At 38.5% G+C, this 26,344-nt stretch overlaps 1 protein-coding gene across 8 annotated transcripts in view; it reads left to right on the top strand.

The window, feature by feature from the left end:
- The window catches only part of Raph1 (Ras association (RalGDS/AF-6) and pleckstrin homology domains 1), a 197,821-nt gene that overhangs the window by 37,189 nt on the left and 134,288 nt on the right, over nucleotides 1–26,344 (top strand). For 6 of the 8 annotated variants that reach the window (XR_004117908.1, XR_004117909.1, XM_031367678.1 and 3 more), the window contains exons 3-10: nucleotides 1,378–1,483; nucleotides 2,776–3,284; nucleotides 9,845–9,925; nucleotides 16,017–16,091; nucleotides 22,944–23,021; nucleotides 23,529–23,688; nucleotides 24,682–24,803; nucleotides 25,979–26,044. Coding sequence is in view for 6 of the 8 variants with exons in the window: in XM_031367678.1 (XP_031223538.1) it covers nucleotides 1,378–1,483; nucleotides 2,776–3,284; nucleotides 9,845–9,925; nucleotides 16,017–16,091; nucleotides 22,944–23,021; nucleotides 23,529–23,688; nucleotides 24,682–24,803; nucleotides 25,979–26,044 (1,197 nt within the window). In the remaining 2 variants the exon portion in view is untranslated. The remainder of the gene's footprint in view (nucleotides 1–1,377; nucleotides 1,484–2,775; nucleotides 3,285–9,844; nucleotides 9,926–16,016; nucleotides 16,092–22,943; nucleotides 23,022–23,528; nucleotides 23,689–24,681; nucleotides 24,804–25,978; nucleotides 26,045–26,344) is intronic. The other 2 variants (XM_031367675.1, XM_031367676.1) reach the window with 2 other exon arrangements.

The following is a 26,344-nucleotide window of genomic DNA, read 5'->3' as shown; positions in this document are numbered from 1 at the left end:
GATTTCCTGGATGTTTTGGGTTAGGAGCTTTTTGCTTTTTGCATTTTCTTTGACTGCTGTGTCAATGTCTTCTATGGTGTCTTCTACCCCTGATATTCTCTCTCTTCTATCTCTTGTATTCTGTTGGTGATGTTTGCATCTATGACTCCTGATTTCTTTCCTAGGTTTTGTATGGCCAGTGTTCTCTCTCTTTCTGTTTTCTTTATTGTTTCTATTTCCATTTTTAGATTCTGGATGGTTTTGCTCATTTCCTTCATCTGTTTGATTGTGTTTTTCTGTAGCTCTTTAAGGGATTTTTGTGTTTCCTCTTGAAGGGTTTCTAGCTGTTTACCTGTATTCTCTTGTATTTCTTTGAGGGTGCTATTTATGTCTTTCTTAAAGTCCTGTATCATCATCATGAGAAGTGATTTTATATCTGAATCTTGCTTTTCCGGTGTGATGGTGTGTCCAGGACTTGCAATGGTGTGAGTATTGGGTTCTGATGATGCCAAGTAACCTTGGTTTGTGTTGCTTATTTTCTTAAGTTTGCCTCCTGTCGTCTTGATTATCTCTAGTGCTACCTGCCCTTGCTAAATCTGACTGGATCCTGTCCTTCTTGTGATCTTGGTTGTGTCAGAACTCCTCAGAGTAAAGCTGTCTCTGTGATCCTGTGATTCTAGGATCCTGTGACCCTGGGCTTGTTAGCGCATCTGAGAGTGGAGCTTCTCTGGGTGTTTTGAGACTGGCTGTGGAGCTTGCACCCAAGGTCTGCTCAGGGCACCAGCTAGCCCAGACAGACCAGAAGGAACCTGAGCCACTGGGAGTTCCTATGTGCTTGGTCCCGCTGGTCCCAGTTACTCCCAGTGTTGGGACAGATGTTGTGACCTCTTCACCTCTGATTTTGGGTGTTAGAGCGCCTGGGAATGGAGCTTCCTCTGGGTGTTGTGGGACCGGAAGGCAAGAAAATACTTTCATATGATGGGCTATAAGCAAGCCTGTAGGGTACATTTCTAATTAGTGATTGATGGGGAAGGCCCAGCCCATTGTGGGTGGAGCCATCCCTGGGCAGGTATTCCTGGGTTCTATAAGAAAGCAGGCTGAACAAGCAATGAGGAGCAAGCCAGTAAGCAGCACCTGTCCATGGCCTCCGCATCAGCTCCTGCCTCCCGGTTCCTGCCCTGTCTGAGTTCATGTCCTGTTCTTTTAAATGTTCCTTTAGATGACAAACAGTGATATGGAAGTGTAAGCTGAGTAAAGCCTTTCCTCTTTATCTTGCTTTTTGGTACAGTATTTTCATCACATCAAGAGAAACTCCAAGACAGTATGGCAGTTCACTCATCTTTTTTGTGTAATGAAAACACACATTAATACAACTTGTTAAACGTTCTTCTTTTAAAGAGTTTGGATTCTGACAAGCCCAAAGAACCAGTAAAAAGATCTCCTCTTCGCCAGGAAACAAATATGGCCAACTTTTCTTACCGTTTCTCCATATACAACTTGAATGGTAAGATTTGATTAACTAAAGTTCTATAATAAAGGAATAATAGAAATGCAATTCTAAATTATATACGTAACTTGACTGAGTTTTGTTACTCTTTTTAAAAATTCTGTGTGTGTGTGTGTGTATGTGTGTGTGTGTGTGTGTGTGTGTGTGTAGGTATACACATGAGTGCAGGCCCCAGTAGAGGCCAGAAGTGTCAGATAATCTTGAAGTTAGAGTTACAGGTGGTTGTGAACCATGTAATGTGGGTGGGTGCTATCAGGTTCTCTGGCAGAGCAGTACATGCTCTTAGCTACTGAGCCATCTCTCCATTCTGAGTTAACTTATGCATATTCCAATTAATCACAGAAAAAGAAACTAGAATATAGCATGTATGTATGTCTTGTCATGTACTTAATACTTGATACTGTGCATGCTAAGGAGAAAAAGCCCACAGCAATCTGATTGTATTGTTTTCTGACTGGATTAAAGTCTAAAGAAAATTTTTCTTAATAATTTCAAAATCAGCCTTGTGACCTGTATTTAATGTACCTAGTTATGTCTTAGTGTATGCAATAAATGTTCTAATTTTTTTAAGACTTTCCTCTTTATGCCCTTCTCTCTTTTGGTAATAACTATATCTACATGGGTGTTGACCATATTAACAGTTGCCTTAGGGCTGCTGTAATAAAACACTATAACCAAAAGCAAATCGGGAAGCAAAGGTTTATTTGGCTTATACTTCTTTCATTGAAGGAAGTCAAGACAGGAACTTAGACAGCAGAACCTGGAGGCAGGAACTGAAACAGGCATGGAGGGGTACTGCTTATTGGCTTGCTTCCCCTGGCTTGCTCAGCCTGTTTTCTAATGAAAGCCAGGACCACCTGCCCCGGATGGCACCATCCACAAAGGGCTAGACTCCACTAATTAAGAAAATGCCTTACAGCCAGTCTAATGAAGGTGTTTTCTCAATCGAGATTTCCTCCTTTCGGGTAACTCTTACTTGTATCAAGCCAGCACAGTAGTGCAAAGTTACTTGAGAGATTGGGATAAAACCATAGAATAGTACAAGGTGTTTCAGTATTTTGTCTTTAAACTTACAACTTTATTTTCCTTGCCAGAGATCTTAAAAGATAGGATATTTGTTTCTAAAAATTCTCTCAGGACTTAAAACAAAACCTGTTAAGTACTTTATTTGATTGATTTTAGGTCCAATGAAATGTATTGTTTTGCTTTTTTTCCCACTGCCTGTGTCTAACTTAATACTAAGATGTGTAGGTTTTGATTCTGTTCTGAAAGTTTTGTCTTCTCTGTAGAAGCTCTGAATCAGGGTGAGGCTGTGGATCTGGACGCCCTGATGGCCGATCTCTGCTCTATAGAGCAGGAGCTCAGCAGCATTGGCTCAGGAAATAGTAAGCGGCAAGTCACAGAGCCAAAAGTTACTCAGAAGCTACCTGCTGGCCGGCATACGTCAAGACATGGCACCCTGAGAGGATTATCATCATCCTCTAATAGAACAACTAACCCTTCCCATGCTAACTACTCCCTGGATGACATCACCGCACAATTAGAACAGGCTTCCTTGAGCATGGATGAGGCTGCTCAGCAGTCTGTAGTAGAAGATTCTAAGCCTTCAGTGACAAACCAGCACAGAAGAACCGCGTCAGCAGGCACTGTGAGTGATGCTGAAGCACGCTCCATTAGTAACTCCTCCCGTTCAAGCATCACTTCTGCAGCCTCCAGCATGGATTCTTTGGATATTGACAAAGTGACACGCCCTCAAGAACTTGATTTGACAACACACCAGGGGCAGCCAATTACTGAGGTAAATAGAGAAAAATTTTCTCTGTTATCTTGGCCTTAAAATACAAAGAAATTGACAGGCGGTGGTGGCACAAGCCTTTAATCCCAGCACTTGGGAGACAGAGGCAGGCGCACAACCAGGGCTACACAGAGAAAACCTGTTTCAAAAATACAAAAGAAAAGAAAAAATACAGAGAAATTAATGTGTTTTGTTTTGTTTTAATATAGTTTAATTGACTCTCTTACTTCTTTAACATTTAAAATTTATCAAAAGTACTTCTCAGCTAACTGTGGTACACAGGCATGTACCACCTGATACAGCAGTGTCACAAAGAGGAACTAGGAGAGGCTTACACTTTTCTTTTGTCTTTTGACAACTTGTTAGAATCCCTTGAATTAATGCCAGTTATTCCATATGATTAAAAACATTAATTATGATTTGCAAAGCCATAAGTAGTTAAAAAGCTGATAATTGTTTTTAACATGATTAAAGTGAGGTCAAAAGGCCATGTAAGTCTTCATTGTAGTCTTCTAAGATTCTACTGCTTAGTGTTTATTCCATTCTATTATCAAAGGGTTAGTTAGTGTGAGATAGCATAAGGAGAAGCTGGACTTGCAGAACATGTGTCTTTGTCATCTGGTACCCATGGAACTCAGGTGAGTTACTCAGTCTCTCCAGACATCAGTTTCTCATATGAAAAATGTAATTTCGATTACTTGGTGTGCCTTCCTCTCTTCCTCATAGATGATTTTGAGACTCAAAATATAGGTGATGGAAGATGACATTTTCCTGAGTGTCATGGGATAAGCGTGCAGGATGGATTTGTGATAATATATTTAACAAAAGAAAGATTTCTTTCTTGATTTCTTACATCAAGAGGATAGCAGTTTTGTTATGTGGTAGGAACAAGAAAGCAAATGAATGGAGCAGAACAATGCCAGCCTTTCCGGTGAACTTGTATTTACAGTTCTAGTACAAAGTAATAGAGTATGTCCATTATTACAACTAGTGCCAAACACTGTGAAACACTGTTGAATTACAGAGACACTAGAAATGTGTATTATGCACCATCATTAGACTCTCTCCTGCCCAACTAATTTAATTCTTTAGATTAACTTAAATTATTCAGTAACTCTGGGTGTTTACCCAAATGCTTAGCTTTGTTTAGGTACTATGGAGCACAAAAGAAGCATTGGCTATCATTGTGGTTTAGAGACAAATGAGTGGTTGCAAAGAAAATACACAAATTATATAAGCCGAAAGAATAAACCCTCATTTATTGAAAATGGGTCTTGTCTGCATTCTGTGTTCTATAAAGAATTTGAAAACCAGTTTCTACTGGTTTTTTACCAATGTCTCTTTACTTTATGGCCTACCAGCCTTGCTTAGCACCAGCTACTCAGTGTTTCATTTCATGCCTATCAGATTTGCCCTCTGAGATTTAAGTAAGCAGTATTTATTAGAGATGTGTTGTTCTCTTCTCTGTCTGGTTTGTTATTACTTTCTTTCTGTCCTGTTGTTTTGAGTTAGGTCAAAATACATGAGAACAGATCTGAACCAATCACTAGACCGCCTGTCCTGACCCTCCGTTTTTCTGTCTGTAAAATACTGATCACAGTGTAAGAGAATATAAAGTGAAAAGTCCCAGCTCTCAGGAGACACATTAAATACTCATGGGCAGAGATAAAAATATTCGGTGGCATAATGTTTAATACAATATTTTAAATATGAAATCTGATAGGTAAATTTTGATAGGCAAATAGGAATGGTCTAAAATCTTCCTTGGCCCCTATTACCTTTTCCAGAGTGATTTAAAAAATGGTTCAATAACTTGCTTCAATACTCTTTTTTCTTGATATACTATGTTTCAAATAGAAAAAAACAGAGATGAGCTCAATAGATCCAAAAAACCCATGTATCAAATAGTCTTCAAATCAAATACAACTTTGAAAATTATAATTAGTTTTTCATATATGAAATTAAATACTTCTTTCAGACTTATTAAATATTTTTTTTACCATACTCATGTCATAGTTTGCTCCCAGAAATAAGCACTTTCTAATCTTAGAGCTGGTCCTTTTTTTTTTTTTTTTTTAAGATTTACTTATTATAGCTGGGCGGTGGTGGCACAAGCCTTTAATCCCAGCACTTGAGAAGGAGAGGCAGGTGGATTTCTGAGTTCCAGGACAGCCAGGGCCATACAGAGAAACCCTCTCTCCAAAAAAAAAAAAAAAAAAGATTTACTGATTATGTATACAGCTTTCTGCCTGCATGTATGTCTGCAGGCCAGAAGAGGGCACCAGATCTCACTATATATTGTTATGAGCTATATGGTTGCTGGGAATTGAACTCAGGACCTCTGGAAAAGCAGCCAGTGTTCTTAATCTCTGAGCGCACTCTCCAGTGGAGCTGGCTCTTATAACATTTATTCCCGTATCATTACATTTGCTGTGTCTATTAGGTACTGATGTTGAAAAGGAGGACTATAGCTTGTCTTTAGACACCTCCCTTACTTCTCTACTTCTATTCCATGCTTTCTAGTTCTCTGCTGTCTCACATTTAGTTATTGTTCTTGATTTCCTTCCTTCCTTCTCCTCCTCCTTTTTTCTTCTTTTTTTTTAGAAGGGGGTGGGTGGGGTGGGTCTTAGAGATCAAGCAAGCCCAGGCCCTTACATGTGCTAGGCAAGCACTTACACACTACCACTGAACTAAACCCCCAGCCCTCCCAGAACTCTCAGTGCTTTTATTACAGTGACTATACACTTGAAGTTCCCTGCAAAACACTATAAAGAATATACTTTCTTTTAAGGGATATGCTTTGTAAAAGCATTTTGCTTTTTAAAAACAAAACAAAAAAAGACCAGGCAAACAAAACCCTTCATTTTCACTATGTTTATCGTTTCAACTCTTTTTTTTTTTTTCTTTTTTTTTTTTTTTTTTTTTTTTTTTTTTTTTTTTTTTTTTTTTTTTTTTTTTTTTTTTTTTTTTTTTTGGTTTTTTGAGACAGAGTTTCTCTGTGTAGCCCTGGCTGTCCTGGAACTCACTCTGTAGACTAGGCTGGCCTCGAACTCAGAAATCTGCCTGCCTCTGCCTCCCAAGTGCTGGGATTAAAGGCATGCGCCACCACCGCCCGGCTTCATTTCAACTCTTAATTTACAGTTGTTGATTCAGTCTTGTTTAGCTGGAACAGAACTGATGTTCTATTAATTTTTTTCCTGTTAAACTTCATTTTCCTCCTAGTATTTATTATTTATGTCTTTTCCCTCTGCAGAGACGACTGTGCCTGTCTCTGGCATGGAGGACACGTGCCTGGCAGCCAGTATTTCAGCAGCCTGTTAGGAAAGAACAGCTTTGGGTGTGGGTTGTTCCTCAGTGGGATCCATCTGATCTTTTAGATTTCTCAACATAAACACAGTTGCCGCATCGAGCTTGGTAGATTAGTTGTGAGATGGTACCCTGGGTGTTGTAGGATAATTAGCAGCACCCCAACCTGTACTCAGCAGGTACCAGTAGTTCCCTTCCAATTGTAGATATGGTTACACACCAGTGAAAGAAAAAATCTCTCCGATTTGAGAATGTTATCTCTAGATAGAAAATTAATAGCAAATTGGAGCCCTTTTTCAGGAAAAACAACCTTGGGTTTTCCTTTTCCTGACATCTTTTTGTTAGGAACATACTGAATTAAGATTAATTATAGACAGCTAGTGTAGGAGAATAAGTATGAGTTCTTCAGCCTGGCTGCAGGGTAGAATACAGTTTCAAACAAAACAATAAAAGATTGGTTATAGAGTATTTCTAGGTGGGGCCAGAGATGTAACCCCAATGTTACATTGCTATGTAGCATAGACAAGGCTCTGCACCAAGTCTCCAGCGTCAAAAAGAAAATGATTGTTCAGAAAAGTCACCAGGTACTACTGTTTATTTTAAAATCACCCCCAGATTAGTAAGTGCATACAGAACAAGACGAGTGCTATGAGGCACATTGTAAGACCTAGGCTGTAACTTCCTCCTACATGGTATAGCTCTGTAAATGAATAAGAACATGTCTCAGAGGGGCCTTAGGCTTATATTCATTACTGTAAGATATTACTGCTTCCTGTGCAGTGTGGCTTTCTCACGAGCCTTGGCCATTTCTGTTCTTACCAATGTGGTCTCTTTCCCACACAACCACCTGTCATTCAATGGCCCCATAAAGGTCCCTCGTGGACAGCATGGACTCTGAAGATGACATGCCTGAGGTTGCCGAACTGAGGCACCTCATCTCAAGCAGGGGGCTGGCCTGTCAGGGCCGGTGAATGAATGTCAGCCTGAACAGGAGCACACTGCTGATGGGAGATGCAGAAGGAACTCTAGGGAGTGACTGCTTCCTCTAGCACAGCTTCTGTCTGTGTGTCCACTTGTTACTCCACTGCTTCTGAACAATAGCTCGCACATGGCACAAAGCCAGGTGCTGTACTCGTCTCCAAGCTAGGGCGGCACTCAGTGTCACTCAGCAGCGCTGCCTCTCACTGGTTACTACACAGACGACACTTTGTGTCTTCCAGGGATTGTCCTTGTCTGCTTGTAAGTTTGATATCTTTTTAAACTCTTTATTTTTGTTTAGTGGGATTTGGAAAGAAAGTAGAACTAGCACGTTAGCGCGTTAGTATCACTGCAGCCCCTTGACTTGTAGAGTGCTCCACAGTAGTCTGCAGACTATGTGTTACTCATATTCCTCTACACTGACAACTCCAATTTTTAAAAATACTTTTAAATATTTTCATAGAATATATTTTTATTATATTTCTCCCAAATTCTCCTTACCCATCCTCTCTCCCTTAAACAAAAATAGCAATAAAAATCATGAAATAAACACACACCAAAAAACCTCACAGAAACAAAAACCAAAATAGGCTAAAGACTAATAACAGAAATGTCCAAACAAAGCAAAATGGGTCTGAAAGTCTGCAAAAATACCACTGAGTTTGTTTTGACCAACTACTGCTGGGCACAGGACCTTGAGGTATGGAAATGTACTCTGTGAGACTTCAATGGAGAAAACTGACTTCTCCTTTGCCAGGAGATATCAATTGCATACAACTTCTTTAAGGACGCGGCTACTTCCCCCTCGTAGTGCTGGGACCCCATCTAGCTTAAATCCCTGCAGGTCTTGTTTGTGCTGTCTCTATGAGTTCAGATGTGTATCTAATGTCCTGTTACATCTGGAGCATGCATATTATTACTCCTATTGTGTGTATTTTTTTTCTCTAAGCTATTTGAGAGTTGGCTGCATTTGTCTGGACCCTTTTCTGTCATGGCTACTACCATTTCTAGTTCTTAAGAACAACATTGACCATACAGAATTTATAGACTTCTTTGATCTAGTAACTGAAACAGAGCGTGTTTAATGGATAGTACATAGAAAAGTGAAGAAAGTCTTAACCTGACAAAGAATATGGCATGAAGACAGAGCAGAAGTAGTTATGCATTCCATAAGTAGCTACTTAATACCATACAGATTCTCAGTGCCTAAGCACCACACTGGATGGCAAAGAATAAACTGTCGTTAACAGGGACTAGAGTGAGAGCTCAGAGAGTTAAGTGCTTGATATGAAAGCATGAGAATCTGCGTTCAGATCCACGGCGTCCATGTAAACACTGGGCATCATGCATGATGATACATGTCTGTACCCTAGTGCTGAGGGGCAGTGACTGGTGGATCCTGGAGGTTTGGTAGCCAGCTACCATTGCCAAATCAGTGAGCTCCAAGTTTAGTCTCTGTCTCGGCAAATATGGCGGAGCATTATTGAGGTAGATGTCGGACATCAGCCTGTGACTGCACAGGCATACACAAACACGTCACATACATAAGGTCATTAATCACTTTGAAGATTAAATACAGAATGCTTTACAACTCAAAGGCTGACATCTTTGAGGAGAAAGAGTTGCAGAGAAGTGAGTAATTAATGGGTGGCTAGGAAGTGGCCCAACAGCCAAGCATGGATTCAGGAACTTTGGCAGCACAGAGAAACAAGAGGCAAGAGGTTAGCCAGAAGAGTTGAACTTTCTTTTGCCCCTTCCTTCCCCTGGTGGGTTGACCCGTTTCAAAGTCAGTCAGACATACTGAAGGAGGAATGAGACATGCTTAGCTTCTTATAAAACAAGAATACACTTTGCTGGTTGAGATTTTCTTTGTAAGGGAAGAGGGAAAAGAGAAAGGCAGAAGCTTGAGGTACTGGAGATGGAGCACTGGTTTTGAGGGATAGTTAACATAGTGGTAGGAGACAGACTTAGAGTATGGCCAGTGGTCAGGGCTCATTAGCATACACTGCTTCTGAACAACACGGTTACAAAGGTCTTCTGACAACTGAATTATCTACAAGTGAAATAAGGCTATTTGTAAATTGTTAAGGATTAGGCAGATCATCTGCTTCTTAATTTTCTTTCTAATTTTTGTGTGAAAGAATAAATGGTAAAAACTTCTATTTTTTTCATTGCTGTTAATGTCATTGGAGTAGTCCACTTCTCTCTGTGAATGATTAGGAGAGCTGCTCTTTTCACCTCCATTATCTATCATTTTTTTCCTTCCTCCATTTTCACAGCATGCTATCTTTCTGAGCTGTCCCAGTAAGCAGGCCAAGCACCACTCTGACTCCACAGAAGAGCAGGCTGAGCTGGCACCTGTAAGTTCTGTAAGCATTATCATGGGGCTGTTTAAATCAATGAAGAAAAATAGATTCATTAGAATTCCAAATGATGATGTCTGATCACATAATTACATCAACTTTTCTTTTCTTTTAAAAAGACTTGTAAATTTAAAAAAAAAATCCTACATCGAAATTAACCAAATCCAAAGTCTATGCGACTCAGCGAATTTCCATACAGTTAGAGTAGGCATTTGGAATGGAAGCTACGGAGCAGCACGGTAGATTTTACACTTTCATTATTGAATATATTTTATGTATTTACCCACCACCAAAAAAAAACAAAACAAAACAATCCATGACAGGCAGAACTAGAAAAACAACTTAGCTTTATATCCTCCTTCATAATTCGTGTCCCTTACCTGTATTCAGTCCTTTCTTACCACTAAAATTTAGTATTTTGTCTTTTCTTCATGTTGTACTGTAACTAGTGTACATTTGTTTATATATATTATCGGCTGGAATATATATATATATATATGTGTGTGTGTGAACATGATCTATCTATCTACCTACCTACCTACCTACCTATCTGGTTTTTCCAGATAGAATTTCTCTGTGTAGCTCAGGAACTCATTTTGCAGACCAGGCTGGCCTTGAACTCACACAGATCTGCCTGTCTCTGCCTCCTAAGTATTGGAATTAAAGGCATGCACTACTACCACTTGGCCTCATAGTAGTTTTGATTTACATTTCCCTGATTGCTAGGAATATTAGACACTTTTTAAACATAATTATTGGCCACTTGTATTTCTTTTTTGAAAACTGTTTTTTGTTTTTGTTTTTGTTTTTTTCAGTTATTTTGCCCATCTGCTGATTGGGCAGGGTTCCCCACCTCCACACCCCTCCCCCCCCCCTGCCCCGTGGTACTCAGTTTCTGTAATTCTTTGTACGTTCTTGCTGTCAGCGCCTTGTCTGAAGAATAGCTCGGGAAGATCCCCATTGTGTGTGCTGTCTGTTAACTCTGCTGACTGTGCTCTTGGCTATGGATGAGCCTTTTATTGTTGAGCAGTTCCATCTGTTGATGCTTGGGGTTAGTTCCTGTATGGTTGGTGTTCTTTTAAAAACTCCTTAGCTAACCCAGAATCTTGAAGGGTATCTCTGTTTTCTTCAAAAGTTTCAGTGTTTCAGGCTTTAAATTAAAATCCATTTTGGATGATTTTTTTTTCCATGTGAAAAATATAAACAAAATATTCTGCAGGTAGAAATTCAATTTTTCTAGCACTATTTGTTGAATTTTTCAAATAAAAATTAAACCAGATTTTAAAGAAAATTATTAAAACCAGATAGTCACCTTATAATACAGTACTATTGAATGTTAACACTCGGGACTGGAGAGATGGCTCAGCAGTTAAGAGCACTGACTGCTCTTCTGAAGGTCCTGAGTTCAAATCCCAGCAACCACATGGTGGCTCACAACCATCATCCAATGAGATCTGATGCCCTCTTCTGGTGTGTCTGAAGACAGCTACAGTGTACTTACATATAATAAATAAATAAATTTAAAAAAAAAAAGAAAAGAGTCTGTATAGTCTTAGGGTCCTCTGGGGCCTCACTAATCAAAGCGGAATTGTATGGTCTGGAGAGATGGCTCAGTGGTTAAGAGCACTGACTATTCTTCCAAAGGTCCTGAGTTCAAATCCCAGCAACCACATGGTGGCTGACAACCATCTGTAATGAGATCGGATGCCCTCTTCTGGTGTGTCTGTGTTATATTACATATAATAAATAAATAATTTTAAAAAAAGAGAGAATGTCAAGATAGACTACCTGATATAAGGGATTTTTTTTTATTGGAACCACTTTAAAATTCTGTATCTAAGGGCCTTCATCAGCTTCTGTAAGCACTAACAGATTTGGCTTTTCTTTGGATGGGACCATAAGGTACACTGTTTCTTCTGCACTGGTACTTAACTAAATACCTAGTTTCTCCAAAAATGTATTCTCTGGCTAGTGGTCATTCTTTTTACCATGCAGTAGTTCTCAATCCTTTTCATCCTCTTTTAAAAATAACAGATACTTTATAACACTATCTTTACTACTTCCAACAAAATTCATAGTTACCATAATCTCCTTCATCCCTACAATGTAAAAGGATATAATGCCTTAACATCTAAGATAAAGAAAAGCAAACCAGAGTAATTTATATAGAAAATATGTAATGTGTAAAGAAGGCAAGATAGTAGTAAAAATCCATCTGTTCTTAAGCTAGAGTTCTCATCGAAGTGATCAGTAGTTTGGTTGTTAAAAAACACCAAAAAAAGAAAGTAGAATATGAATGGCTCCCAGAATCCTAGTGTGCTGGCATGGTAAAAGACATGACATGTTTGTGTAAGGTGGAAGAAAATGGGGAGGTGGCCTTAACTGGAGTAGTGAGATGGTGTGCTGAGACAGGGACAGTGGGACTGGAGTAGTGAGATGGTGTGCTGAGACAGGGACAGTGGGACTGGAGTAGTGAGATGGTGTGCTGAGACAGGGACAGTGGGTCTGGAGTAGTTAGATGGTGTGCTGAGACAGGGACAGTGGGACTGGAGTAGTGAGATGGTGTGCTGAGACAAGGACAGTGGGTCTGGAGTAGTTAGATGGCGTGCTAAGACAGGGACAGTGGGAACTGCAGAAGACCGTGAGTTCTTCCTGCCTTAGCCACACTGAGTGCTTCGGTTACAAACACTCCCCACCATCCATCCAGCTTGAGAAAAGTTTCTAGCTGTGGTTTTGGTGATGAGGCTTTTGAAGTTTTAAATGAGGTGGTGTAGTAAGAAATTATTGTTGATATTTGATTTTTATAAGCATACATTTCTCAGTCTGTATTAATAAAGTTCAATGAAATTCCTATATTTTGTATTTTAACTAATAGAGCATTTAGTGCTTAATTTTGTTCAAAGGAATTTCAGATCTCAGTGTATCTGACACTGCTAGTTGTGATACTCGGGTCTTACTTCAAGCTAAGATTCCATTAGTAATGATTTCCATTATTATAAACAGTTCTTCATAAGTGTTAACACAAAAAAACCCATGGCTGGGTAGCGCCAACACGAGCAACATGGGTAAGAGGAGATAAATATAAGCAAAGTACCATGTTTATATGCATGGGCTTCATCAGACCCATTGTACCATGTTTATATGCATGGGCTTCATCAGACCCATTGCATTTGATATTGTGAGACATAAAATAAAAAGTAGACTTTTCTCAATCTATTTCACAAGACAAAATGTTCCAGAATCCATTGAAAATTTATATTATACAAAATTACTTTGTGTTTTTGTATAAAGTATACAAGATTTTTCATCTATGCGTTTCCATGTGAGGACATAATGTCCTGTGGGATGGATCTGTACTTTGTGATGTACTGTGCATGTCCAACTGTCTTCTCAATAAGCCCTGCTAACCCTTCCTGTTCTCTTTATTGTGAATGCTTACAATACTCTCCCCAGTTTCCTGAGATACCAAGTTAAAGACAGCACTCGCTACCTCTGAGAATCACTGGCCTCAAATATCTGCTTATTTTTTCATTTCCTCTATCTATCCCACCCTTTTCCTCCAAGACTGTACACATCTTCAGGAATGCTTTACTGAACCCCTAATTTTGGCATAGGTGCTCACCTGCTCCTCCCTCCCATGCCACCTAGCTCAGTTGATTATAGTTGTCAGTACAGAAAGGTATTAGGGAGTTACAGGGCAGGTAGCTCAGAGGACAAGGACTAAGGTCCTTGTTCTTAGACAAGGCAGCAATGTGATTACCTTTTTTACTCCAGGGCCTGGTGTAGCTCCAGGCTTGAAGTTAGAGTCTAAAGGATGGCTGAATTGATAGAGAAAAGGCATAAATCGAAGAGAAAATGAAAACATACAAGCCATGAGTTTTTGTTTATTTTTATTGTAATGCATTTGTGTGGGCTTGTGTACCATAGTGCACATATGGAGTTCAGAGGACAATTTTGTGAAGTTGGGTCTTTTCTTCCACCTTACATGGGTTCTGGGGATCAGACTCCTGTTCTTAGGCTTTCCACAGAAAGTGCTGTGCCATCTCACTGACCAGAGTGTGTTTTGGTTAACTAGCAACATGTGCCAGGACACCTTGGCTGTTAATGGCACATTCTCCCTTTACAGCTTTCTCCAGTGAGAGGCTTGATCCCTCTTCCTTCTGAAAGTGAGTTAAGGAGCATTGTGTAGCTAGCTGATCCTAAAGAGGGAAATAGGTAATGTAGGTATTTATTTAAAAGATAGCGTATTTCAGTGCTGGTTTCTAGGTGCCGTACCTCCTGTTCCACATACCTGTAATTTAAATAGAAGCAATATGGATTTGCCCTCCCTTAAAAGGCCTTTTCTAGTTTTTTCTGTTGTTTGGTAAAACTTTCAACCCAAATGATTATAGCGGAGTATTGCCCCCATTAGCAAAATAGTTTAGTAGTAGTTTCATTTTTTTATTATTTATAGTAATAACTAAAACTCATTATGATGCTTAGTATATTTCTGGATCAGGTCTCCCTGCCCCCAAGATCCAAACTATGTCTTTTTTATTATTATTATTATTTTATGTGTATGAGTATTTTGTCTGCATATGTGTCTGTGCACCACACACATGCCTGGTGTCTGTGGAGTCTGAAAGAACGCATCAGTTGCCCTAGGACTGGAGTTACAGACAGTTGTGAGCCACTACATGTATGCTGGAAATCAAACCTGGGTCCTCTGCAAGAGCACCCAGTGCTCTTAAACACTGAGCCATCTCTCTAATCCCCATGTCTTTAAAAAACAAGACAACACATTATGAAGTGGGAGAGGAGAACATGCACATGCCACCACAGTTGTAAAGAGGTCAAAGGACAACTACTTTGGGAAATAGCTTCTCTCCTTCCAGGATGTTTTGAGGTAGGTTCTCTCTTACTGTTTCTACCATGCCGCCTGTATATTCCAGTCAGTTTTTCCAGTCAGTTCTCCTGTCCATGGACATCTTGCCATGGGAGTGCTGGACTTACAGATGGGTACCACCACATCTAGCCTTATACAAGGATTTCAGGGATTAAATTCATGTTCATGTGTATACAGCAAGCACTTTCACCTGCTGAGCCATCTGGTCCCTGGATCTGTTTCTTAAGCAACCACCAAAATATTTTCTGAAACCCAATTGCTAAGATGTTTATAACTAATTACTACATTAAGTATATATATCATAAGCTTTTTTAAGGCTTATGTTAAAATTAATGTCTGGAATTATATTTTACCAATATAATGCTTTTGTGAATGGTGTGCAGCATATTTTTTTCTTTCTCTTTCTTCCTTCCTTTCTTCAGTGATAATCTAAAATAAAATGGATATTTTTTAAGCTATTGAGAAGGTATAATTGGTAGTTAAGGACTACATTATGTGCATCATTGCTAAGGAGAGATATTAACTGAATAAATTTAAATCACTTCAGGGGCAAATATTCACTGTTCATTTTCTGTGAAAGTACTTCACTGTGTAATCCTGTAATGAAAGGATTAATAAAATTTTACTGGGAACAAAATATTAGACAAAATACATATGGCTTGTTTTTCCTCTTGGTGTGGCTTTCATTGAATTGATGAAAAATGGTTGCCTTTTTATTTTTTATAATATTTGTTCTAAACAGACTATACTGCTTAAATCTCTGTAAATCTTATAGATTCTTAATAGGAAGAACTATATTTACTCATTGGCCTTTGACACAGTTTTATGTGTGCTTTCTGCACAGCATTCTTTTTGCATGTGTTCCTCAGGGCCAGCAATCAGCAGGTCACCTAGAGCACATCCATGGGCGTCAGCGGGGTCTTTACCTCAGCAGGTCACCTAGAGCACATCCATGGGCGTCAGCGGGGTCACCTAGAGCACATCCATGGGCGTCAGCGGGGTCTTTACCTCGCACCTCCTTTTAAGCTGTTGGTGTGTGTTTGTTTTTTTAAATATTTTATTCTTGATGGACATATTCCACTCAGTTTACAAAAACAGATGTGAAATTAATTAGTGTCATTCTCACTCTGTCTTATTTTAAAACATAAAGCCTCCACTGACTTCTCTTATTGCCTTTTTTTGTTTTTCTCTCTTCCTGCAAAGCACTCCTATCTGGACAGGGAAACCTCCCTTCTTCTGAGAAACATTGCAGGAAAACCTTCCCATTTGCTGACCAAGGTGATGCCTCTGATTTCCACATGCATGTAACTATGTACTGCCTTGTAGAGAGAATATAAGCTGTGGTTGTGCTTGCATTCTTTGCACCCCTTTCTTATAGTAGCACCGTTGTCTTTAATACAGCGTGCTATTTCTCTTGCTGCAGGTAACTGTCTTCTTAATCTAACAACTGTTAATATTCAGAGCCAAAATGCTTAGTAATTTTCACTTGGTTTTAACTTCTGCAGATGTCTAGTATTCCTAGTGTGTTGCACTTTTTCTAGCTTAATTTTCGATTGCATTTCAAAGCCTAAAATCATTGCTTTAATTTAACTTTTGCTATTAATGGCTTCATGGTATGAGTTGCTTTTGCAAGCTTTACAGTCCTTGCTCATATTATTACCTCTGGTTTATTTACATCATTTACTTACATAGACAGAACTTTTATTTATATTAACTTAGTCTTACTGGAAGGGAAAAATCACGATTTGAATTTCTCAGTTTTTTACCTTCAGTTTGATTCAGTTTGGCTGGATTTTGCTGGGATACTATTTTATAACTTAAAATCTTTTACCAATTCTCATTAACTAGGTAACAATAATCAGAGAGCTGAATAGCTATTTTCTTAATCATTATCTTATTTAAATAGCACAGTGTTAAGTTTAAGAATGCCAGACTTGCTTATAGTTTCTGAAAAATAAACAATTTAGAATCTACGTATGTTACTATATCTGAGAGGGTTTTTCCTTTTATTACTCATAGCATAATCTTAGGAGATAAGCTAACTGACTAAAATCAAAATCTCTAAGAAGCAGCTCAAACAAAAAGACACCTTGACAGAGCGAGCAGTGAAACCACTTCATCCCCAATCTCCCTACTGATCAGCTCCAGAGTCAGAGAGAAGCTGTAGGTCAGGATCCCAAGGAAATCTATGCAGGTTTGGGCCACACACTTTCTAGCCTGAGAGACAACCTCATAGCTTAACTGTGCTCTGTTGTAGAAGAGAGGGCAAGCTCTTGCCATGTCCACTGTCATCTGTCCTTGCTCCCATCATTTCCAGGTAGTTGGTAGCTACTAGGGTTTCCTGAATATTACTCACATCTTCCTTACTAATACTTGAGTCCTGAGAGATCCCTCGCCCACCTTCTCCCTGAGGCCCCACAATGTACACACATTTTCTTTTTCTACTTAGGGTAGTGACAGGTTGAGCATTCTGATCACCTGTCACTTAGTGTCTCAAACCTGTGATGAGCCTGTTGTGATCCTCAGAGTTTACAAGGTTTACCCATCCATTTCCTTCCCATTGCCTCATCGTCAAGCAATCTCAGTGCTCAGCCAACCCAGCACTACAGTCGTCTCTGACCTCACCCCACATCTGTTTTTCACACTGTTCCCAGATTGAGTTTAACATTTTACCACTTCTCTTGTCTGTCTGTCTGGTAATCCCTGCTGACCCTTGTACTATGAATGCAACTAATTAGTATACAATGCTATAAATTGGATATATTCCTTACTCTTAGGGAACACATAGTCTCTTATGATGATAAAATTGCCAGGCATTGTGGTATACACCTATAATCTAGCACTGGGGAGATAAAGGTAAGTGGATCATTTCATCTCAGCTATACAATGAAATTGAAGCCAGCCTAGAACTATAGGAGATACTGTCCTCAAAAATTAAAATACACACACACACACACACACACACACACATAGATGTATCTGTATATACAAACATGTAAAAATACCCAGATTATATTAAGTGCTATGAAAGAAACAGAGGCATAGAGAGTACTGGAGATGGAACGGCACCATGGAAGAGGTGGCAGCTGTTCCTAAGCAAGCCAGACCTAGAGCTCCTCAGATGAACCTTATGCACACTGACTGTGTTCAGTGCCCTCTCTACCAAAGTACCTGGCTCTTGTGAACTATGTGCCCTTTACTCTCTAGTGCTGGGTACTGAACTCAGAACATTTCATATACCCAAGATACTCTGTCATTGATCTGTACCTTTTAGTCCCAAGTATGTGTACCTCTGACATACCAACCTGTAGAGCAATCTGGCTTTCTACTATAAAAGCTTGGTATTCCACTTCCCAACCTCCAGGTAGGTGCCAATGCTAGGGGGCTAGAGAGATGGCTCAGCAATTAAGAGCACTGACTGCTTCTCCAGAGGACCCAGATTCAAATCCCAGCACCCACAAGAGAGCCCTGAAATGTCCGTAACTCCAACATACATGCAGGCAAAACACCGATGCACATAAAATTTAAAAAAACAAAACAAAAGCATGCTAGTTGTAACCATCATTTTCTTTGCTTCAGAAAAGATGCTAAAATGCTTTCACATTAAGTCTTTAACAGACAGTTTTATTTATTGGTACCACAAAAGCTAAGACTATAAACTATTAAGGACAATAGAAATAGGTTCTGATATAATGGATGCATAGCTAAGCACAGTAAATATGTGTATGGTCTTAGGAAGTCAGTAATTTTTGTGAGTCTAAGTTGGTACAGTGGTTCTAATAATCATATAAGCCTTGTATTTTTTTAGAACTTTAAATTAGATCTCATGTATAACATAACTGTGGTTCAGCAAGCTTCAGATACACAATTACTGTTCGTTCTCTTAATGAGAGTTTAATATAATTCATGATTTCTTTAAGAGACATAGTTAACTATAATTCTTCTGATCCTAGGCTACATTATAGAATAGAGCCTCCAATAAATATTAAATTATGACTTTTTGCAGTCTATGAAATGATTCTAGAGAAATTGCAAACCACTCTTTAGCACCTTAGCTTTATTGTTTGTTCTAAGCCTATAACCTCAGTTTCTCGGTTGCAGGCATTCTCTACCTGTCCCTCAGCCACTGGAGCTGTCTGAGTATTGACATTCTGATGTCTATACCCCAGAGAACATTGTCACACAGCATTGGTTTTCATTTAATCATAAGATCTCTACCCAGTTTTTGTCCTATGTGCAAATTTGAGGAGGGTTGGCATTTGATGGTTATTGATAGCCACAGGAGTTTTCCCAATAGAAAATGGGTTGCCTCCTCTTTCTTTTTTAAGAGAAGGAGGAGGAGAGAAAGTTGTTTTTATGTAAGTGAGGTGTCTCCCATTATGTTTGGGATAGTTGTAAGACAACATGAAGAAAGGGCTAGTGTACAAAGAGAACGGGCAGAAGACTGAAGGGTTGAGCTGTCAGCAGAAAACAGGATGAAGGGAGCTTTGTCCTTCGCATTAGTGAGTGTGGGTTAGCATGGCCTTGATGAATTAGCTACTGGAACCCTTCCATATATCGTCCACATACATCCACACAGATTTAGTGATCTGTCTCCTTACTGTACAATACAAAGAATGTAAAATGGTTTCCTTTTTCCTAATATTACTGGTGGTTAAAAAAAACAAAAGTAAGGTATGCTTTAACTAGACACTGCAAATAGAACTCACAGAAGGAGGGCATGGGGGCCACAGGAACTATGGGGCATGCAGTCTGATTATTTTTATTTACAGTTTGGTTTCCAGTAATGAGAATCAGATCTGACTGTAGACAGATTTATTTCTTCAAAAGGTTTCTAGAAAGATCATCTTGTATTAAACTAGAGAAGACTAAACTAAAATTTACCTATCTTGGATTTAAACAGCTAGCTCTGAAATTTGATACTAACTTTCATAGTCCAGTTTATAAAGACCAGAGATGTAGCCCAGTGGTAGTTATTTGCTTATTATATGCAAAGCCCTGAAAATTTAAAAAATGAAATTATATTGACCAATTTTTATAAATAAAAGAAAGGCTGAACTTGAATCTATTAGGAGAGCTTTACCTGTTTTGTATTTTTAAAAAAATGACTCCTTCTTGATGTGTATGAAATGTAATTGATTAAATGTATTGGTTACCCAGTTCTCTTAATTGTTCAGTATTTCATTGTGAGGAGCGGGAGCTGATCATAAGCTTAATTAAGCTAAACCTGTCATAGAATTTGACAAACAGTAGTATACTAAAGTAAAATGACAGTATAAAAGCACTATTATTGTATTTGTTCCTAATCAAAATACAGTATTTGCTTAATTTTTTTATATATTCTTAGGGCAGGACAGTTTTGTTTATCATCCATTGTACTATGACAAGCAGTGGTTTCACTGCCCTCAAAGGCCTCTGCAGTCTGCCTGATAATGCCTTTCTTCCTTCTTGACTCCTGACACTCACTGATCCTTTTTACCACTCTTCCAGAGCATAGTACAGTTACAATTAATTATATAGTATGTAACTTTTACAGATTTAAAATTTCTTTTATTTATTAATACATGGGCCCGCTGTGCCCATTTGTTGCTTGATAGCTCATTTCCTTTTAGTGTTGACTAATATTTAATTGCTAGGATGCACCGTAATTTATCTATTCACTCACTAGAGGAAATCTTCGTTGCTTCCAAGTTTGGGTGATTCTGAATAAAACATCTATAAGCATCCATGCACAGATTTTTGTAGACAGAAGTTTGCCACTGATTTGAGTGAGTACCTAGAAGCATGACTACTGGACCATGTGGCAGTGGTACATAAAATTTTGTGAGAATAAGCCAAATTGTCTTCCAAAGTGGCTGAACTATTTTGCATTCTCACTAGCAGTGAGCAACAGTTCTACAAAGTGCTGGTGTATTGGATTTGGGGCATAGTAAACATATAGGATCTTGTTCATTTAACTTGCACTTTCTGGGTGATAAGGACTATTGACCATCTTTTCATGTTTTCCTGAAGAGATATCTCAGTGGTTAAGAGTTACTGCAGTTCCAGAGGACTCAGGTTCTATTCCCAGCACCCACATAGTGGCTCACAATCTTTGTAATTCCAGTTCCAAGGAACCTAGTATCCTCTTCTGAACTCTGCAGGCACCACACACATGTGGTGCATGTACGTATATGCAGGCCAAATATGTGTACATATAAAATAAAATAATGGCAAATGTATTTTTAAATATTTTACTTTTAGAAGTTCATGTTTATATTTCAAATATATAAAGCATTGATTCCAATGCTTTCTCCCCAGTAGACTTTAAATTTACTTTTCAGAGATATAAGTAAAATGTGTAAGAGACTAGATTGGTAATTTTTCTTTCTCTGTAGCAGTTATTCCTTCCAATATAAGTCTGTGGCCGTGGTGACTGCTTTCTAGTGATCTCTTATGAAGTCAGTTCCTAGACTGTTTAAAGTATCTCGTCTCTCTAGAGAGCCTTACTATATTCACCAAAATTGCGTGTTATCATTTGATTAATGATCTTGCTTCTCAGTTCTAGAAGATTCCAATTTAGAAACAGTTCCCAGTTCTCGAAGACTCCAATCTAGAAGCAGTTTTAATAATACTAGTTTGTTTCTTAAAACCTTTTTAAAAGAAAAAAATCTAACAGTAAAGTATAATCTACATATTTTATATGTATTTATTTGTTTAAAGGAAAGGACTGGGTTATATAATTTTTTAGTCAGAGAAATATATCTATAATAGCACAAGAACTAAGTATTAATCCTCTTCATTATTAAAATATAGTTCTTTGTCCTTTGACTATTGGGTGTACAGATAGTGTTTCCAGGCCTTGGTCAGTCTGTTAATTCAGTGGCTCCATTCATTGAAAGGGATCCAGTTTCTGGCACGTAAGCTCCTGCCTTCCCCTTGCCCCTGTTTCTCTAGTCCATGGGACAGTAACTTAAGCTTGCAAGGAGAGACAGCATAGTAGGAAATGGAAAGAAGAAAGCCATCAGAATTTTGGTGAGTAGGGAAATAAATCAGCAAATGAATTTAGCCTTTTTCCCCCTACTCTGGAAGTGTTAGCTTTTTATGAAAACTAACACATGGACTGTGGCATTTCAAGCACAATCCAGAGAGGATAAAATATGGCTGATATAATTAGGTTTTCCTTTGTTTTGTTTTTTAAAGGAAGGCGTATTAAAAAATTATAGAAGGTAGCAATTATACATGTTTTGTACTCAAACAGAAAATAATTCCTTATAAACAGAAGTTTACTTACATGAGTTTTTAATTGTAAACTACAGCTACAGTGTTTATTATGGCCTGTTGCTGGAACTTACCAGTGAGTACTAGTGTTGAATGCTGTATGCCAATAGAAAATGGACAATGCTTTATCTTTAGTTCTTTATAATTTTTACCATAGTTTATAATCCTAGGTTTTCTGAAGTAGAATTATAATTGTGTTGTTTGTAGAGTTATATTTAGCATTTAAAAAAGGACTTATTTATGGATTAGTAAATTTGAATTTATTAACATGATTGTGTTGCATGATTTTCCAAATCAGTAAAACTTAAAATATAATGCAGCCTCTTGTTTATATTAGCATATTGGTAAGAATTAGTATTTGTATATATACTTTTTGCTAAGGGCTTTATATAGTTACAACGAAGTAGATTGCTTTTGCTGTATATATTTTTCCAAAGATCTTAAATTTTCAATGTAACAAAACAAAACTGTGCAGAAATCTTGCATAAACTCTGGAGGGAGTCTGAATTGAACGCTGTGTGAGTGTAGCAAATAGGAAGCAGGAGCGGCACATCTGCGTCGTTTCCCAAACCCAGAGCTTGGAAGTTTGCTGTATGTTGACAGAATCAAAGTTAATTTACCACATCACAGGTTGCTTTCTTTTTCTCTGGAATATGGAAGCTAGTCCTATTACCGAACCTCTGCTCTCTCCTTATAGCATGACTATTTCATCTTGTGAACAGGGCCATTTTAAAATTGTGCTGTGCTTTATATGCATGTGCAGCATATGTACTTAATGAAATTCGGTTCAGTAGCCCCCCAAGGATGCCATCCTTGCTGGTGTCCTTGCCCTCTGAGCAACAGTTTATCAGAAATGCTTTGTATTTGCAGGAAGAACAGGCAGCAAAACTGAAAGCTGAGAAGATCCGAGTTGCTCTGGAGAAAATTAAAGAGGCTCAAGTGAAAAAGGTGGCTTTATCTTGGTTTTTGGGTCCTGTTTTGCTTTATGAAGAGTTTTCTCGTTTAGATATAATGTTTCTCTAATTTATGGAAAGGTAAAACTGAATTCTTCCTAATGTCTTTTTCAATGTGGGTTTTGTATGTGAGATGCTTTACGAAGCCTTGCTTGTAAGCAGGTCCTGGAAAGCTTACCTCACAAGGCCCGCTGCTCACAGCATATCTGATCTGTGTTACCACTCTGATAGTATAATGATTTCTTGTTGCTTTCAAAACAAACAAAAATCAGTAAGACAGAATCATCTTAGCACAATAATCATATTTTAAAGGGCTTAAAACTTATTTAGGTAGGTTTCTTGATATTCAGATTTTACCTGTAATAACAGTGTCAGAGTAATCATAATATTTCTTAATTTATATTCAATGACATAAATCAGAATGCTATTTAATATTTGAAAAATACTTTTCAAGAATATCATTTTTTTAGGTTAGCATTTAATTGCATTTTCCCTGTTACAGCTGGTGATCAGGGTCCACATGTCTGATGACAGTTCGAAGACAATGATGGTGGATGAGAGACAGACAGTGAGACAAGTGCTGGACAACCTGATGGACAAATCTCACTGTGGCTATAGTTTAGACTGGTCGCTGGTGGAGACCATTTCTGAATTACAAATGGGTTAGTAATGCCACTGCTTTAATTGCTTATTAGCATCTGTGTAATCCTGGACCTGCAGATTGAGAGAAAACATTTTGAGACATCTATGTTTTTTTTTTCTATAAAATTATCAGGTACTTTATCTTTTTAAATCTGGCTTTTCGATGTTTTTCTAGTATAGCTGGAGAGTTCTTTGAATAAAAGATGAATTCAAGTTCACTTCATATTTTTTAAATGATTAAAGCAAAGTTTTTATAATGACAACAGATGTTTTTTCCTTGGAATAAGAGTTGCATAAATAAATTTACTAAAAGCTATTATTAAAGATGTTTACATTTTCATTTATTTGATGTATCTGTGTAAATGTATATGTGTCATGAACATACATGTGTACATGGAGAAGCCAGAAGTGTCAGCTCTCCAGGCACTGGAGTTACAGGCAGTTGTGAGTTGCCTGATGGTGGTGCTGAGAACAGAACCTGGATCCTATAGAAGAACAGCAAGAGTTCTTGGTGCTAAGCCGTCTCTCCAGCTCAATACTGTTTGTTCCTAGTGTTTGTACAGAAGTCTTTAAGGAAAAACAAAGCACATCAATAAAATGTCAAAGAATACTTTTAACATATTATTTCGTGTGTGTGTGTGTGTGTGTGTGTGTGTTTACATGTATTTTAGTCTGACACACACCACCACCACCAGCACCCACCACCATCCTGAACCCATGTTTAAAGAAAAAAACCCAGTCACAGAAACATGCATCTATTATTCTAGCACTGGGGCGACAAACAAAGGAGGACGGTGGAGCTTGCTAGCCAGTCAGTGTACTGAACTGGTGATCTTCTTGTTCAGTGAGAGGCTGTTTTAAAATGTAATGTGGAAAGCAAATGAAGACATTATCAGTCATCAACATCTGACTTCTACACTCACAGAGATTCTGTAGTTCTAATGTGTTTTATCTTGCCTTTGATGTAATTTGGATGAATACTAACAAAAGGCTGGTATTTGATTTTGGGACAGAAAGAATCTTTGAAGACCATGAAAACTTGGTTGAAAATCTTCTTAATTGGACAAGAGACAGCCAAAATAAACTTATATTTATGGAGCGTATAGAAAAATATGCACTTTTTAAAAACCCTCAGGTAAGATTGTATAACTTATGAGAGCTGAGTCAGTAGAGTTAAAAGTCTGACAACCACGTGATCAGCTTTTGTAGCCACAAACCCCTGTGGGTTTGGGGACCAGGTGTTGGGCCTCAGAAAGCTCCCCAGCCCCATATGGGGGTAAACTTTGGTAGAAATAAAAATAGTTCCAGGGGGTTGCTAGGTTTCTTCTGTATAAATGCAGAGCTTGTTGAACCCAGCAGTTCATCAACGTCTGAGGTTCTCATCTCACCAGAGCAGCCCAGAGGTTTTCTATAGCTGATTCTCTATTTAAATTTCTTTGCTGACTTACATAATACCTTTGCTTACTTGTCATCTTTTATTGTGCCAACACAGAGTTTAGGTTGGTACTTCACCACACCTGTGCCTTTTTAAAATCAGCATAGAAACTAGTGTGTTTCATTATAGTGTTTCCAGGCATACTTTATTCTAATTTGTTGTCTACTCCTCCACCTTTCCTGCTCCCCCACCCCCACCCCACTCCTGTTTGTCCACTTCCTCCTCACTAGGTCAGGAACAGCAAAAACTCTGCAACAAAAAGCAGCGATAAGAAAAACAATAGTAGCGTTAGACAGGCAGTCTATTCCTCAGACTTAATTGCAGTTCTTTAATGAAGAGTATATGCTTAGGAGTGTCAAAAGATCTTTTTGTAGAAGACTAAAAGAATAGATATACAAATGATTACAGGTCAGATTTTAATTTAACTAAGCGAATGAGACTGTTCTATCAAAGCCAAAATATGAATCATCGCCTGGAACACCCTGCTCAGTCCAGCATAGAACTGTGCTGGCTTAGCATTTCTCAGGAAATTGTTCTTTATTCTACTTAATTTATAATGCTTTGGGGTATTTTTATGTAACTAATTAAATATTTCAAAATACTTGCTGTTGCATATATTGTCACCTCAGAATGTGAAGGAAGGCATTCTATGGAATATTTTATAGCAAATGCTTTGGGCAAAATGGAAGTGGATCCGGAACATTTTAATGATGATACTCTTACGGGGGGAGCTTTCTGGGGGAGTACTCTCCTCACTGCAGACTGACAAAACTAAACTCATAGTGGTTACTTGTCTGGAGCAAATGATCTATGTGTTTACTGTAAGCGAATAGCAGAATGAGTTTATCCTTTAATTTTCATTTCATTCTTTTTAGAATTATCTTCTAGGGAAAAAGGAAACAGCTGAGATGGCAGACAGAAACAAAGAAGTGCTGTTAGAGGTATGATTCTCTCCTAAAGTCAGCTGTCAGTGCTTTGTGTGTACCCATTGAACTACCACACCTCCTACCAACTAATCTGGCCAAGCAGTGGTCCAGTGAGTTAAAAAGAGTAATGCCTTTTAGGGACTGCAAGCTAGGAGGAGGAAAATTGTGACTGTGATGGTCATATCAGCTTCTGCAGAGAGCAGGAGACAGGTCTGTCAGTAGTATGTGCTGAGCAAGCATGCGGACCTGAGTTCATAGCCCTGCCACCTACATAAAAGCCAGGCACTTTCCTGGAGCTCACTAACCAGCCACCCT

The sequence above is a fragment of the Mastomys coucha genome, unplaced genomic scaffold (genome assembly GCF_008632895.1).
Source record: "Mastomys coucha isolate ucsf_1 unplaced genomic scaffold, UCSF_Mcou_1 pScaffold14, whole genome shotgun sequence".
NCBI lineage: Eukaryota > Metazoa > Chordata > Mammalia > Rodentia > Muridae > Mastomys > Mastomys coucha.
This window is presented reverse-complemented; position numbering and strand designations above follow the sequence as displayed.